The 17,895-nt window shown below is 35.1% G+C and overlaps 1 protein-coding gene across 3 annotated transcripts in view; it reads right to left on the reverse strand.

Annotated features, from left to right (window-relative positions):
* The window catches only part of CEP70 (centrosomal protein 70), a 59,451-nt gene that overhangs the window by 33,707 nt on the left and 7,849 nt on the right, over window positions 1-17,895 (reverse strand). For all 3 annotated transcript variants that reach the window (XM_070577564.1, XM_070577563.1, XM_008519562.2), the window contains exons 3-6: window positions 7,018-7,141; window positions 4,075-4,165; window positions 3,844-3,967; window positions 3,338-3,518 (exon numbers count right to left, since the gene is read on the reverse strand). In XM_070577564.1, the coding sequence (XP_070433665.1) occupies window positions 3,338-3,518; window positions 3,844-3,967; window positions 4,075-4,165; window positions 7,018-7,104 (483 nt within the window). In that variant the 5' untranslated portion in view covers window positions 7,105-7,141. The remainder of the gene's footprint in view (window positions 1-3,337; window positions 3,519-3,843; window positions 3,968-4,074; window positions 4,166-7,017; window positions 7,142-17,895) is intronic.

A 17,895-nucleotide genomic window follows, 5' to 3' on the forward strand; every position in this document is an offset into this window, starting at 1 on the left:
AAGTAAAATTATCTCTGTTTGCAGATGATATGATCTTATATGCAGAAAACCCTCAAGATTCCACACAAAAAAAACCTGTTAGAATAAATGAAATAATAATAGGAAGGAAATATTTTGGGTTATTTCAATTTTCAGTAGTAAATAAATCTATATAGAGGGAATAAAAATAAATATGGAATTAAAATACACAACAATACTATAAGTTGGGGAGTGGCAAACTTGTTTTAGAATTATTGCACTGTCATGGAATAAGGTAAAAATGACAAAGTAACATTAGATTTTGAGAAGTCAAGAATGCATATTTTAATCTTTGAGGTAACCACTAAAAGAACAGTACAAATCAACTTCTTGATCCATATATTCACTACGAAGATCACTAACATTTTTGCAAAGAGGGAGAACTACATCCTGATACAGATCACACTGACTTAAACTAAAGAGTTACTTAAAAGTTTAGAAAACTATTTCCAAAGAAGCCAATACACTGGTCTAAGTACAGAAAAAGAAACCGCACTACAGAACACAGAAACTGCAAATAAAATGTTGTCTTTTGATTTCTGCATTTCTCCAGCAAACTTTCAATATACTATTATCAAATGTCTGTTGATTTCCTGGACCTCTTTGCCACATGCCTACAAAATCAATGTTTCCTTTCTCTCAATTGCAAAACATGCAGCAATAAATCATTCTAAAATTGGAAACAACCAAATGCCAAAAAACTGTGAAATAATTGTTCTTCCATTTTCCCTAAGAAAGCACAGACTGACTAGTATGGAATAGAATGCAGAGCAGGTCTGTAATGGAACAGGACAATAGATAAACACTGAGGGGCAGCAATTTCTTGGGTTTGCCAATTTTTGTTGACACTATAGAAAGTACCCTTTAAGGACTTAAAAACAAACAATTTCAATTGATCAAATTAGCACAGACAGCCTTCCCCAACACCAGGTGTCCACACCCCAATGCTAATTCTGTCTGTCCTCCTCCATTGCAGATTGGAACATGAGAGCTCCTCTGGACCAATTTGTAAGCTACATAACAAACTGCTGGGACCTGAAACAAAAAGCTAATAGCACCATAAGTGATTTATGACAGATGGAACTACTTGATAGAAAATATATGTCACTCCACTCAAACCACCCCTTGCCAATGAACCCTCAAGCATCTGTTTTTCGAAGTGCCTAAAATCCTGATAAATTCATGTCTTATATTCTAATAATTTAACTTCGTAATTATTTATATATCAACCTCTTTGAAAAGATAAATAGATATCTTCCTAAAAAAAGAACACTAGTCTCCCCTGCCCTCAATTTCCTCTGTGAGCCAAGGACCCAGCACCTTTACCACTCCTGGTGGCTGCTTTCTCACATCAACAAGTTGATGACTTAAAGGTCTTCAGGTTTCCACATGCCCTATATCTGAGAGCAAGGTCAAAATCAAACTGATATAGAAATATTTCCAAAATCTTCCCTCCCTTTATAGAGATTTTATAATGTGTCATTGATGAGGAAAGAAACCTAACAAAGCCAACCCAAAAACAGAATATTCTAATGGTAGAGGATTTTGTTGACTGATGAGTATTAGAAACAGAGTTGGCCATCAAAGAATGATAGTGTCTTCTTTGGAGCCATGATCAACACCAGCAGATGCAGCACTGCCTACCCCAAGCTGATAGCCTAAATGTGTGCAGAACACCAGCTGCCTCCATCCTTACACCAGAATTCCCTAGTATTTCTAGTTGATTCTCTCTGACCCCCTGGAATTTATATTAAGTCATCTGATCATTTCAGAGCTGCCAGCATCAACTGAGGGGACACCCAGACCCCCTGGCCTGATGAGTACTGGTCCCTTTTAGGCAGCCTGAACTCCTGTGTACAATAGGTACATACAGAGTTGGGCCAACAAAACCACTTTAAAATAAGATAATGTTTATAATGATATGATGTTTGTAAGGATCTGTAATATTTCATACAACTAAACATTTGTTATCACTATAAAATATTTATTTCTTTTAATCACAATAAACACCCAAATTTTAAAATAAGGGTTTTTTTAAATTAGGAAATCAAGTATTCAATGTTATAATACTGCTATTTCTATAAAAAGAAAAGTAACAAAACAACTTGTAATTATATGCATATGCCATATAAATATTGGGAAAATTTAACTCAATAATTCAAATATTTATTAGGCATCCAGTACTAATACTAATGCAGGCACTCTTTCAGCCCTAAACAAAATAACAAAAATATCTGCCCTCATGGAAACTGCATTCTAACACAGGGACATATACAAACAAAACAAATAAAGTATATATAGTTTGTTAACATGTTAGATGGTGGTAAGAACTATAGATAAAATATAAAGCTGAGAAGGCAATATGATGTGTGGGGCACGGGACTGCCAACCATAAGTAGTCGAGAAAAGAATCCCTGAGAGATGGTGACATATGAGTAAGGAGAGAGGGAACAAGCCCTGCAGCTATCTGGGAAAAAGTATGCATGACAGAGGAAAGAGAAAGAACAAAATGTACAAAGGCTCCAAGTGAGACTGTTAAAGGAAAATGTTCAAGGAAAAGTAAGGATGTCAGTGTGGCTGGAGTAGAACAAGCAAGGGGTACAGTGGATGAAGTCAGAAGATGACAGGGGCCAGATCATGTACACCCTTGGAGGCCATGGTAAGACTTTTTGATTTTCCTCTAAAGAAAAACAAAAGCCATTGGAGGGTTTCAAGCTACTATGCTGAAAGCACAATGAAAAAGGCAAGGGTAGAAGCAGGGAGACCAAAAGAGAAGCAGGAGAGAAATGAAGGTGACTTGGACCAGAGTGGAGACTAAAAGAAGAAAGTTTTGGGAGGAAATTCAGGAACTCAGTTTTAGACGTGTAAAGTTCTAGATGCCTACTAGACATCCAGTAGAGATATCAAGTAGGCTGCAGGATTGAGTCTGGGATTAAAGGAAGAGTTCTGGGCTACAGATTTAAATTAGGTGCTATGAATTAGATGGAGCATCACCAAGGGAGTTAGAGTACACAGGAAAGAGAAAAGGTCTAAGGAATGAGTACTGCGGAATCCCAACACTAAGAGGTTAAGGAGTCAAGAAGAACCAGCAAAGCAGTTGAAGAATGGCCAATGGGGCTAGAGGCAAACCAGAAGAAAGGATATTCTAGAACCAAGCAAAGAAAGAATTTCAAGAAGGCAACAGTGATAGGTCAAGTAAGGTAAGGATCATTGAATGAAGCAACATGGAAGTTGCTTAAACAAATCCATCTAACAACCTGTGACCTTGATGAGCTGTTTTAGTACTATCTATCATGGAAGAAAACACATAACTCAGTACCTGTAAAGCTTTATGCTCCATTTGAAGATCTTTTATTTTATTCTGTTGCTGGCAAGCCCTATTAAGGGATTCATCCTCCAATTCACCAATTTTGGATTTCACACTCTCCAAAATTTGTTCCAAGTCATTAGCTCGTTGTTCCTGGTCTGCTGCTCGGCTTTGCTCTAGCTGAAGTTCATTTCTAATAACAGACACAATCCCTTCCCTTACTAACAAGCATAAATCACATCAACACACATATCCATCTAACAAGAAAATGAAATTTCTAAAATTTCTCTGCATTCTTAAAATTTCATATAACACAAACCAATAGAAGTAGTATAGGATACCATTACATACCTAAGCTAAGCTATCACCAAAAGATTTACCTATTAAATATATTTTTTAACTTAATATTTAATCAAAACAGAAAATTAAATTGCAAGATTCTTTTCAAAGGTTATTTTTAGAAAGCATATCCTGTATACAAACAATTCAAAAGAGATTTTTTTTTTCCATTTTCATACTTAAGTTGCTGATTAGTTTCTATGAGCTCCTGGATCATGTTCTGTTGACGTGTTGTTTCTTCCACCAACGTTTTCAAATTCTGTCTCATCCTTTTCGATGACTGTTTGTCAAAAATGATGAGATCTACATTTTTTGAAATGCAATACAGATATTAAAAATAAAGGTAAGGCAATAATTTTTAAAGCAAAAGAAGGCTTTTTACAATAAACAGCAAGAATAGGATCTATTACCTGTAAGATCTGTTCTTTGGACTAGAGACAAAGGTTTTAAGCCACGCGTCATCAAGAGCACATTTATGCTTTCCCATTCTGCTTCTTCCCGCTACAATTACAAGGACAGAGAAAAGGATCAACTTTAAGATACAAAGTGAACAAACACTCTCTTGTATATAATTTCCTTTGTTTTCAGAATAACAGAACGTTTTCTCCAAAAGTTTTTTAACGTGAATTTGTTATGCACATATAATGATTAAAATTAAAACAATACATTTGTTTCTAACAAAATTAGCAGACTAAAAAGGATGCAAATAAGCACAAATAATTATATTATATACTTCCAGAATACTCATATATAGGCTTAAGGGATAAATTAAAACAAAAACACCTTGTAATTTCAGTGAACCAAACAGACCTTAGGTTTTTTATTTAACTGATCCAGACCAGGCTCCACTAAAAAGAAACAGCTGCAAATTAGGTTACACTAATTGAATAGTAAAGAAAAGGTGAGTCACTCAGAAACAAGTGCCACTTTAACAATAACTAGAGTCACAAAAAGATCAAAACGTATCTGACCGGCCAAAGTCAATAATCTAGACAGTCCTTGTATAACAGACAAGGCCCACCTCTACAAAGGAGTCTGTCCATCTAGGTAACTGATTCTGGTGGAATCACTCTGAAAGACATGCTCAAGTTTTGTCTCCCTGATTCTAAATGTGTGTTTACACCATAAACCCAAGAGGGGAAATCTAACTCTCTAGATTAAGTGAATAAAAACAACAATGGGAAGAAAAAAGTACTAAGAACATAAAATACAGGAAAGAATAGAAATAGAGATGATTTTTAAAAATGACACATTTAAAGCCATGATATTAATAGTTTTATAATGGGCTTTTAAAGTAAGTACAATAATCAATTTTGAAATCACTGTGTGAAGTGCTTTGCTTGCTTTTTAAGCCATTAAAGTATATTGGTGAAAAGGTAATTTGAGTGAGTTTTCAGTGATTAAATGCTTGAAAAAATATATAATTTATACAATAATTTTTTATTAGTAGTATAGTATGTAAATATTACAACAGTTTAAATATTAATAATATAGGCAATAGTACAAATTAAAGTATTACTCTCTTGGGGCTGGCCCCGTGGCTGAGTGGTTAAGTTCGCGCGCTCTGCTGCAGGCGGCCCAGTGTTTCGTTGGTTCGAATCCTGGGCGCGGACATGGCACTGCTCATCAAACCACACTGAGGCAGCATCCCACATGCCACAACTAGAAGGACCCACAATGAAAAACATACAACTATGTACCAGGGGGCTTTGGGGAGAAAAAGGAAAAAAAATAAAATCTTTAAAAAAAAAAAAAGGTATTACTCTCCGCACCCAAATGCCCCTCAGACATTCAAGAATCTACCAAGACAAGAAAGGAACAAATTGCTCATGACACTTGCAGCGCCAAATAAATCTTTCCTTTTGACTGCTGACTTTCCACCCCTTCTTTATCCTTTCTACACTTCTCCCTCCCAGAAGCTTTTCCCTTATTTATACTTTAGGTCTTCTGGTCACAAAGTTTAATGACACAGAACTAAAATTGCTGATATCTGTTTTAGGAGCCAAAAGTTCTGTGTGGGTATCTCAGTGGATATCTACTATGACTCATAAAAACAAAATGCTCTGTAAATAATAATGTCACACATTTTGAATGATCAAATTATACATATTGTTCTCTGATATCTCTTGGTTTTTTGTTTTTTTAGGAAGATTAGCCCTGAGCTAACATCTACCACCAATCCTCCTCTTTTTGCTGAGTAAGACTGGCCTTGAGCTAGCATTCATGCACATCTTCCTCTACTTTACACGTGGGACGCCTACCACAGCACGGCTTTTGCCAAGTGGTGCCATGTCCACACCCGGGTTCCAAACTGATGAACCCCGGGCAGCTGAGAAGTGGAACATGTGAACTTAACTGCTGTGCCACTGGGCCAGCCCCCTCTATAACCATTTTAAGAGAAAGAATAACCTGTTTGCAAATTCTGAAAATAGGTGAGAATGGCATTTTCCAAAGTACGGTCATTTCCCCCTTATCCTTGGGAGATACGTTCCGAGATCTCGAGTAGATGCCTGAAACCAGATAGTACCAAACTATATATATACTATGTCTTTTCCTATACACACATGCCTATGATTAATTTATAAATTAGGAACAGTAAGAGGTTAACAACAATAATTACTAATAAAATAGAACAACTATAACAACATACCATAGCAAAAGTTATCGTAGATCTTGGCAACCTCAGCATACGATTTTTTTTTCTTTCCTTAAGTCAAGAACTTTCACCTTTTCACTTAAAGGAAGCGCTTTATGGCTACTCTTTTGCATATGCAAATTGCCAGTATCACTATTCTTAGGCTTTGGGGCCATTATGAAGTAAAACAACGGTTACTTGAACACAAGCACTGTGATAGCGCCACAGTCAATCTGATAACCAAGACGGCTACTAACTAATGGGCAGGCAGCATATACAGCACGGATATGCTGGACGAAGGGGTGACTCCCATCCCAGGTGGGACAGAGCAAGATTTCATCACGCCACCCAGAACGGGGTGCATTTAAAACTTATGAATTATTTATTTCTGGAATTTACCATTTAATATTTTTGGACCATGTTTGACTGTGGGTAACTGAAACCACAGAAAGTAAAACCGCAGATAAGCAGGGTACTGGTTTGTGCTGCAGCGCTTGTCAAACAAGTAGGAAATACTGTATACTAAAGCATCCTTCTGGAGACTGACAGTATTGTGAAGTTTTAAAATAACGAAATCATTTAATAGTCTTTAACCCAGCATTTCCCAAAATTATTTTACTAAAAAATCCTTTTAAAATAAGGTTTTTTTACTTTAGTAGACGTAGTATTCTTTGGCACATACTTTGAGAAACACTGGCTTCAAATATTACAAGTTTACCTGTTTTTCAGTCATGAGTCTGTCTGATGATTTACTGGACTCCTGGGCTTTAGGGGCTGCTGGAGATAACAGTTTCTTTCGTAGCATCAAAAGAAGTAGAGTGGCAATAAAAAATTTGAGTTCCCTAAATGAAAAATGAAAAAGTACAATAGGTGTTAAAGGAAATTATATTTAAAAGAACCCACTACTTTTGGGTAATTTAAGACACTCCTGTGTAAAAACTTTTATGACTTCTTAGAAAGCTGATTTTAAGAATGATTAGAATAAAACCTACCTTATAATGTTCTCTAGAAATAAAACATTATGAGGTTTTACACACATACACACACACATAGAACACTATTTATGTATATAATGCAAAAAGCATATGATGCTAATAAATAAACTCTTATCTTTTGGAAGTTGCTTTCCAAAAACCAAAAGAATCGTGCCTGACCCAAAGTTACAGGTCAGTTTAACAATTCACTGGACTAACTCGAAAGGTGAATGGAGTACCACTTTCTTAGTGGTCTTTATTTCTAAGTAGATCAGAAGCCAGCAACAAACGATTCTGTTTGGCACACACAAAAGTTTATACTGAGTCTACCCTACCATCACTTGCTCTTGTTATCTGATTCTGCCATTCTATGGGAAAATATTTCCTTGGATTCTATGATATATAGGTCTAATTCCTCCTTTCCAGAGGCACAATCACACACATTCATTAGCTTCGCGGAATTTTAGAGCTCAAGAGGACCTCGGAATTGTTTAATCCGAAGTCTCTAGCTATTCATAGCTGGCAGGAAATAGTGCAGAGAAAGTTGTACCAACATATTAGATACTAAAACCATCTGAGACGCAGAGAGAAATGATCTTCCCAGGATTGATTAGAAGTAGGCCTCCTTGCTGCCAGTTCAGTATTTCTTCCAAAGCACCCTTCCACCCATCTGTATCTGCTTCTGACAGTGAAATCCAACTAAGCAATTTAGTAGTCACCAACAATCTATTTTCAACTAAATCTAACAACATGTTACAAATTCTCAAATTCTGCCATTTTTGTTGCTTGGCATCATAGACTACTCTCTCCTCTTTAAATTTTGGTCCTTTCAACAACTCAATCACCCACTATGTTCATCCCGCCTCCTTTATTTTAAATAAAGATCCTTTTTGAAAATATCAGGAAACGTCAGCCGCTACCACCTTTCAGCTAGTTTTTTAACTTTTCATCTAGAAGTTTTCAAAAATACACAGAAGTAGAGAAAGAGTACAATGAACCTATGTATTTACAATCTAGCTTCAATGATAAACAATATTCTTCCCTTAGTTTCAGTTCTTCCTCATCCACTTATATTTTAGTACACATCTCTAACAAATACAGACTCTCTTTAAACATAACTTCAATCCTATTATCACACACACTAAAATTAACAATAATTCCTTACTATCACTTAATATCTAGTCCATGTTCAATTTTCCCCCAAATGTCTTTAAAATGTCTTTTTATGACTTTTTTCCTTTCAAATCAATATCCGAACAAGGTCCACACGGCACTCTTAAGTTTCCTTTAATTTATAACAGTCTCACTTCCCCCACCCTTTTCTTTAACATGCCATTTATTTGTTAAAAAAACAAGTCATCTGTTTTGCAGAATTACCCACATTTCAGATTTGGCTTATTGTATTCTTATCATTTAACATATTTCTCCATCCCTTATATTTCTTGTCAACTGGCTATATGTAGAAACTCGATTAACTTCAGGTTCAGTAGTTTTTGGCAAGAATACTTCAGAGGGGGTACTGTGTTCTTACTGCATCACCATCAAGAATTAGCCTTTCAAATCAGAGTGTTTAAGTGGGAAAAATACACCCTGTTGGCCAGACATAAGGGTGGTAGACAATCCCCCAAAGAGTGTGGAGCCACATATTCTGACAATCTCCCTAAAGCCACACTGGAGCTCTTCTAAATCTTCAGAAGTGTCTTCTCCCTCCAGGCTCAAGGCCTGGGGACTCTTATCTTCTTCTTCACTTAGTTAACTCATACTTGACCTTCAGATCTCGGTTCAAATTTCCTTCTTAAGGGAAATCTCCCTAATACCATGACTAGATCAGGTCCTCCCGTTATGTGCTCTTGTAGCACTATAAAGAGTAAAGTAGAGAGGTTTAGAGTTCAGACTCCGATGGCCTGAGTGACTGACTACCAGCTTAACCATTTATTAAATGTGCAACATGGACAAAATCATTAACATCTTTGAGCCTTGATTTCTCCATATGTAAAAGAGAAAACATAGTAATAGCTACATCTCATACATTGAATTAAGTCAGACAACATGCAGAAAGTACTTAAAACAAGTGCCTGGCACAAAGAAACTGATAGATAATTGGTGGTGGTCGTTATATCTAAGTATGCTGAACAAAATGGATCTTACCTAACCATACCACTGTATACGAGACTTTTTCTACAAATTACTCTGCTGATTATCTGACACAAGTTGGTTATATAAATATGTCTAGGTAAGACTAAATTCCATGAGATAAGTAGCCTACTTTTTTGTAATGGTAGAGTAAGCAATTCTGCCTTTAAAGACAATGAAGAAAGCTGAATAAAATGCATTAAAAAAAATTTTTCTTACTAACAAGATAATGAGGAATTATCAGGCAAAAAATTGAGAGGAGGAGAACTCATTTTTCCCCTTAAGGCATTTGCCAAATCCAAAGAAAGAGCTGTGAAAATGCATGCTAAAGATCAGTCCGTTACCTGTTACCAAAGATAACCAAAGTATACAGGAAACAAGATAAAAGGAGAATAGAAACAACAGTCAAAAGAAACCAACCAACAAAGAAAGACTTTTGGTATTGTAATTATTAGGCACAGACCATAAAACAACCATGCTGACAATGTTCAAAGAAATAAAAATCAAAGCTTAAAACTTTTGGCAGAGAAATATAAACTGAAAAGGAGACAGAACAGGTGTGAAAAAGAATAAGTTAAAAATTTATAGCAAAAAAATCACAGTAATTGAAATTAACATCTCAAGTCACAGGCTTAACAGTAGACTAGAAAGAGCAAGAAAAAATTAAATGACTAGAAGAAAAGGTGGAAGAGATATCCACCTTTTTAGTTCTCTACACTGTATTCAGGAAAACATGGAAGAAATTCTACTACAAATGGAAGGGATGCATGTATAATTGGCATCCAAAAAACAGAGGAAAGACTGGAGCAAAAGTAGCATTTAAAAATATAATGGCTAAGAAGTTTTGAGAGCCAATGAAAGACACAAATCCACAGATTCTAGAAGCACAGACTAGAGAAAAAAAAATCACATCTAGACACATCATATTAATGTATAGAAAAACAAAAACAGAGAGAAAATCTTAAAAGCAATCATAGGAAAAAAGATCATCTTCAAAAGAGTAACAGTTGGAATGTCAGCTAACTTCTTAGCAGTAACAATGGAAACTAATAATGGACTAATATCTTCAATGTGCTGACAGAAAATAATCACCAATATAAAATTCTAAACCCAGTGAAAATATCCATTAATAATAAAGGCAAAAGTAAGATATTTTCAAACAAACAAAACAAATCTGACAGATCTGTTCTATAAAACATTCTAAAGGAGATACTTCATGCAGAAGATGTCACAGAAAGGCAGAGATGTAGAAATGAATAAAGAGCAAAGAAATGGGTGAGTGTAAACACACACTGACTACACAAAATAATATAATCTTTTCAAGTTTAAAAAATATAACTAAAATGCACAATAACAAAAATAAATTAGCTGGGAGTAGGGTAAATGGAGCAACAGTGTTCTAATTTTGTTTATAATCCAGAAGGAAGGTAAGGTATCTATTAATGTCAGGCTTTTGTAAATTAAGGATGCATGAGAATTTCCAGGATAACCACTAAAGAAGACAACACAAATGTGTCATTTCCTGACTAACAAAGGGGAAAAAGAAATCATGATGATGGATAAAAATGAATCCAAAAGGAGAGAAAAATAAACAGGGAACAGGTGCAGCAAAGAGAAAACACATGGTAATATAGCAGAGTTAAACTCACATTAATAATTATATTAAATGCAAACAGATCAATTGCTCCAGTGAAAAGAGAAAGACTGTCAAGCTGGATTAAAAAAATCAAACTTCATGTGGTTGAAGGAAAAAAGACATCTAAAATATTAAAAAGTCATGCAAAATATAAACATATAGAATGGTAAAAGTGAAAGAATAAAGAAAGGATTGATGGCATGGTGACAGCAGTTTTTAAATCTCTGAATTTCTACATAAAAACAGAAGCAACAAGGTAGCAAAGACAAAAACCAAAAAACAATATTTATATTAAAACTTAGTGACAAGTTATTTCCACAAACATCAAAATATAAGGGGATGGGGCAAATCACTAATAGCAACAAGAACTGTAGGGTATCAGCATCTGTGCAGGAAGACAACAAAAGCACAGGCAGCATTCTCACAGTTATGAGGACAGGAGGATTCCCCAATCGTTGGTATTCACTAATATCCACTACCGCACTAATATGAAAACAGCAGGTGAAACTGGAAAGGGTGTTGCTCTCTCTTGCTGTAAGGACTGAAGATGCTGGAAGCCTATGAACTCTCAAAATTGACATGCTAGAGCTCCATGAAGGGTTCACAATGAGAAGAAACTTCTGGGAATGAAATCAAAATTGAGCAAGACAGAGACAAGAGAGAGGAAGGCAAGGTTGAGACTAAGGTAGGATGGGTAACAGAGCCACAAAATTTTGGAAAACTGCTATATTTTCGAACACTACATAAAAGCAACACAAGAGGAAAATCTGAGAACTTTGAAACGCTTTCCTGAATCCTACCCCATTGTAAAAGTTCAGAAGGAGAGGATTCTGGGAAGATGGCAGAGTAGGAAGCAGCAGGAATGTCTCTCCCCACCCAGACAACAAGTGCACTGTTAGAATCTTTGTCTCATGTAACTATTTTGGAACTTGGAGTCTATTGAGGCTCTCAAATTCCAGGGCAGGCTTGAATGAGAATTTGTAGTTAATTTTGATCAATTTCAGCTCTTAGCACAGTAACAGCTACACGTTCCCCACACCCACCCCAATGGCAGACAGCTGTGCACAGCATACCAGGAGCAGCTTGCACTCAGTTTGTGTATCAGGGTGAGCAAAAAGGACCTGTCCTCCAAATATCAGGGTTCTGTGACCTGATCACAGATTGCTGCTTTAGATCTCAGAGGAGCAGAGAAAGAGGCAGAGGTCGTTGTTGTACCTACCCCCATTGTTATAAGCCCCTGCCACTCTTGCTACAGAGACTTCCAAGGGATTTAAATAGCCATCATCCTTTTCTTCCCTCCTTCATTTTTCTCTTTTTCCCCTTTCAGGAGCCAGACATTAAAGACTAGGACATTTAAAAGCAAATGCATATATGAGGCATTAGAAAGTCACTGCACATGTCCAGGGAAAGGTGCAGGCTGAAAAAGACCTGAGAAGACCTTAAGTTTACATTTCAGGCTGATCCTCAGCACAGAGACAGCCTACAACAATTAAAAAAAAATACAAATAAAATAAACAAAACAAAACCCAGAAAACTTGGTAAAGGAGGAGAATGTGATTTCCAGACATCACATTATTAGATTCAAACATACAGTTTTTTACAAAAAAATAACAAGGCACACAAAGAATCAGGAAAGCATGGCCCATGCAAAGGAAAAAACCAAATCAACAGAAACTGTCCCTGAAAAAAAGACCTAATGGCAGATCTACTAGACAAAGACTTCAAAACAACCATCTTAAAGATGCGCAAAGAACTAAAGAAAGATATGGAGAAAATCAAGAAAACAATATACGTAAAAAGCTTCTGAAAGGCAAAGGAAACCATGAGCAAAACAAAAAGACAACGCACCAACAGGGAGAAAATACTTGCAAATCATATATCCAACAAGGGGTTAATTTCTAAAATATATAAAGAACTCATACAACTCAACAACAAAAAAACAAAAACCTGATAAAAAATGGGCAGAGGATATGAACAGACATTTTTCCAAAGAAGATAAACAGATGGCCAACAGACACACGAAAAGATGTTCAACATCACTAAACTACTAGGGAAACTAAACTACAATGAGATATCACCTCACATCTGTCAGAATGGCTATAATTAACAAGAAATAACAAATGTTGGAGAGGATGTGGAGAAGGGAACACTCATATACTGCTGGTGGGAATGCAAACTGGTGCAGTCACTATGGAAAACAGTATGGAGATTTCTCAAAAAATTAAAAATAGAAATATCATGCAATCCAGCTATCCCACTACTGGTTACTTATCCAAAGACCACAAAATCAACAATTCAAAGAGATTTATGCATCCCTATGTTCATCACAGCATTATTCAAAATAGCCAAGAGATGGAAGCAACCCAAGTGCCCATCAACAGATGGATGGATAAAGAAGATGTGGTACCTATATCTACAATGGAATACTACTCAGTCATAAAAAAGGACAAAATCTTGGGGCCAGCTCAGTGGTGCAGCAGTTAAGTTCGCATGATCTGCTTTGGCGGCGCAGGATTCACCAGTTCAGATCCTGGGGGAGGACCTATGCATCGCTTGTCAAGTTATGGTATGGCAGGCATCCCACAGATAAAGTAGAGGAAGATGGGCACGGATGTTAGCTCAGGGCCAGTCTTTCTCAGCAAAAAGAGGAGGATTGGTGACAGATGTTAGGTCAGGGCTAATCTTCCTCAAAAAAAAAAAAAGAAAAAGGACAAAATCGTGCCATTTGCAACAACTTGGATGGACCTTGAGGGTATTATGCTAAATGAAACAAGCCAGTCAGAGAAAGAAAAACACCATATGATTTCATTCATACATGGAAGATAAACAAACACATGGATAAGGAGAACAGATTAGTGGTTACCAGAGAGGGAGGGGGGAACTTGAAAGGGGTAAAGCGGCACATATGTATGGTGACAGATAAAAACTAGACTGTTGGTGGTGAACACAATGCAGTCTATACAGAAACTGATATACGATAATGTACACCTGAAATTACATAATGTTATAAGCCAATATTACTTCAATAAAATAATTAAATAATTTTTATAAAAAAGAATTCTACTACTAAAAAAATTGAACAAAATGGAAATATCAATAAAGAAATGGAAAACCTACAAGAAATCAAAAAGAAATTCTGGAGCTGAAAAGTACAACACAATAACTGAAATGAAAAATTCACTAGAGGCATTCAAAGGTAGATTTGAGCAGGCAAAAGAAAGAAATAGTAAATTTGAAGATAGGACAATGGAAATTATCAAGCCTAAGGAAGAGAAAGAAAAAAAACTGAAGAAAAGTGAACAGTGCCTAAAGGACCTGTGGGACACCATCAAGCAGGCCAACACACAAATTGTGGGAGTCCCAGAAGAAGAAAAGAGAGAAAGAGTGGCAGAGAGAATATTTAAAGAGACAATGGTTGAGAACTTCCCAAATTTGTTGAAAGACACAAATATATAAATTCAAGAAGTTCAGCAAACTCCAAGAAAGATGAACTCAAAAAAACCTACACCAAGAAATATTATAATCAAACTTTTGAAAGACAAAGAGAGAATCCTGAAAGCAGCAAGTGAGAAGTAACAGATCACATAAAAAAAACCCTCAATAAGATTACAAGCAGATTTCTTGTCAGAAACTTGGAGGCCAGAAGGTAGTGGAATGATATATTCAAAATGCTAAAAGAAAGAAACTGTCAATCAAGAATCTGGCAAAATTGTCCTTCAAAAGTGAGGGAAAAATTAAGACATTCCCAGGGAAAAAACGCTGAAGAAGTTCATTAACATTAGACCTGCCCTGCAAGAAATGCTAAAGGGAGTCCTGCAAGCTGAAATGAAAGGACATCAGACAGTAACTCAAAGTCATATGAAAAAATAAAGATCTCAGTAAAGGTAAATGACAGGACAATTATCAAAGTTAATATTATTTTTTTTTAATTTTTATTTTTTTCGGATGTATAAGTTAATATTATTATAACAATGGTTTGTAACTCCACTTTTTGTTTTCTACACGATTTAAGAGAGAGAATTTTTTTAAAAACAATCATTAGTCTAAAAGTGAATATTACTGTAACTTTGCTTTGCAATGTCACATCTCATTTGCTACATAATTTAGGAGACTAAATGGATTTAAAAGAATTATTAGTTTACGGTTTGGGGCACACATGTATAAAGATGTAATTGTGTGACACCAACAACTAAAAGAGGTGGAGATGGAGCTGTAAAGGGGCGGTTTCTGATGTTATTTAAGTTAAGCCGTTACAAATTCAAATTAGAGTGTTATAATTTTAGGATGTTAAATGTAATCCCCATGGTAACCACAAAGAAAATAGTTACTAGAATATATACAAAAAGAAATGAAAGGAATTTAAACATTTAAACTACAAAAAAATCAACTAAACACAAAAGAAGACAGTAACAGGAAATGAGGAACCAAAAAAACTATAAGACAATATGAAAAATAGAAAAATGACAGAAATAAGTCCCTTCTTATCAGCATTTAAATGTAAATGGATTAAACTCTTGACAGACTGGCAGAATGAATAAAAAAATATCCAACTACATGCTGTCTAAAACAAACTCACTTTAAATCTAAAGACACAAAGAGGCTGAAAGTGAAAGGATGTTAAAAGATTTTCCATGTAAATAATAACCAAAAGAGAGCAAGGGTGGCAATATTAATATCAGACAAAACAGACTTTAAACCAAAAAAGGTTACAAGAGACAAAGGACATTACATATTAATAAAAGGTTCAATGCATCAAGAATATATAATAATTATAAACATTTATTTACTTAATAACAGGCCATCAAAACAAACGAAGCAAAAAGTGACAGAATTGACACAGTTCTACAATAATAGTTGGAGGCTTTAATACCCCACTCTCAATAATGGATAGAACAACCAGACAGAAGACAAACAATGAAAGGGAGGACTTGGACAACACAATAAACCAACCAGAGCTAATAGATTTTTATAGAACACTCTACCCAACAGTCTTGTCAAGTGCGCATGAGACATTTTCCAGGATAGACCACGTTAGGGCCTCAAATTAAGTTACAACAGATTTTAAAAGATACGTATCATACAACGTATATTCTCTGGCCACAATGGGATGAAGTTAGAAATCAATAATAGAAGTAAAACTAGAAAATTCATAAATTTGTAGAAATTAAACAAGACACTCTTAACAGCCAATGGATGAAAGAAGAAATCACAAGGGAAATTAGAAAATACTTAAAGATTACTGAAAACAAAAACACAACAGACCAAAACTTATGGGACATAGTGAAAGCAGTGCTAAGGGGGAAATTTATAGTTATAAACATTCACCTTGGAAAACATGAAAGATCTCAAGTTAACAACCTAACTTTTCAACTTAAGGAACTAGAAAAAGAAGAATAAACTAAACCCAAAGCTAGCAAAAGAAAGGAAACAGTAAAGATTAGAGCAGAGATAAAGGAAATACAGAATAGAAAAGCAATAAAGAAAAATCAATAAAATAAAAAGCTAGTTATTTGAAAAGATAGAATTGACAAACATTTAGAAAAGAAAGAGGACTCAAATTGCTAAAATCAGAAATAAAAGTGAGGACATTACTACCAATTATACAGAAATAAAAAGCATAAGACAGTACTATGAACAGTTGAATGCCAACAAATTAGATAACCAAGATGAAATGGACAAATTCCTAGAAACACAAAACCTACCACGACTAAATCACAAAGAAATAGGAAATCTGAACAGACCTGTAACTAGTAAGAAGATTGAATCAGTAACAAAAAAATCTCCCAAGAAAGAAAAGCCTTGGACCTAGAGGCTTCACTGAGGAATTCTACCAAACATTTAAAAAACTAACACCAATCCATCCAAACTTTTCCAAAAAACATTTTTTTCCCAAACTTTTCCAAAACATTAAAGAGGAAGGAACACTTTCCAACTAATTTTTAGCGATCCTAATACCAAAGCCAGACAAAGACAATACAAGAAAACCAAAGACCAATATTACTTACGAATACTGATGTAAAAATCCTTAACAAAATACAAGTAAACCAAATTTAGCAGCATATTAAAAGGATTATACACCACAACCAAGTGGGAGTCATTCCTGGAAGGTAAAAATAGTTCAACATATGTAAAGCAATCAATGTAATACGCTACATTAATAGAATGAAAGGGAAAAAACTACATGATCATTTCAATTGATGCAGAAAAAGGATTTGACAAAATTTAATACCCTTTCATGATAAAAAAACACTCAACAAATTAGGAATAAAAAGAAACTATCTCAACGTAACAAAGGCCATATATGAAAAACCCACCGTGAGCATCATACTCAATGATGAAAGACTGAAAGCTTTTCCTCTAAAATCAGGAACAAGGCAAGGATGTCCACGTTTGCCACTTCTGTTCCACACAGTACTAGAAATTCTAGCCAAAGCAAATAAGCAAGAAAGAGAAATAAAAGACATCTGAATTGGAAAGGGAGATAAAATTATCTCTCTTTACAGATGATATGATCTTACATATAGAAAACTCTAAAGAGTCCACAAAAACACCTGTTAGAACTAATAAATGAATTTAATAAAGTAGCAGGATACAAAGTCAACACACAAAAATCAGTTGCATTTCTATACACTAACAATGAACAATCTAAAAAGGAAATTATGACAATAGTTCCATTTACAATAGCATCCAAAAGAATAAAATAGTTAGGAATAAACTCAACCAAGAAAGTGGAAGACTTGTATAAGGAAAACTACAAACTACTGCTCAAAGAAATTAAAAAGACATAAATAAATGGAAACACATCTTATGTACATGAATTATAAGACTTAATATTAAGATGTCAATACTACAC

Source organism: Equus przewalskii, chromosome 15 (genome assembly GCF_037783145.1).
Source record: "Equus przewalskii isolate Varuska chromosome 15, EquPr2, whole genome shotgun sequence".
In the NCBI taxonomy this organism is placed as follows: Eukaryota; Metazoa; Chordata; class Mammalia; order Perissodactyla; family Equidae; genus Equus; species Equus przewalskii.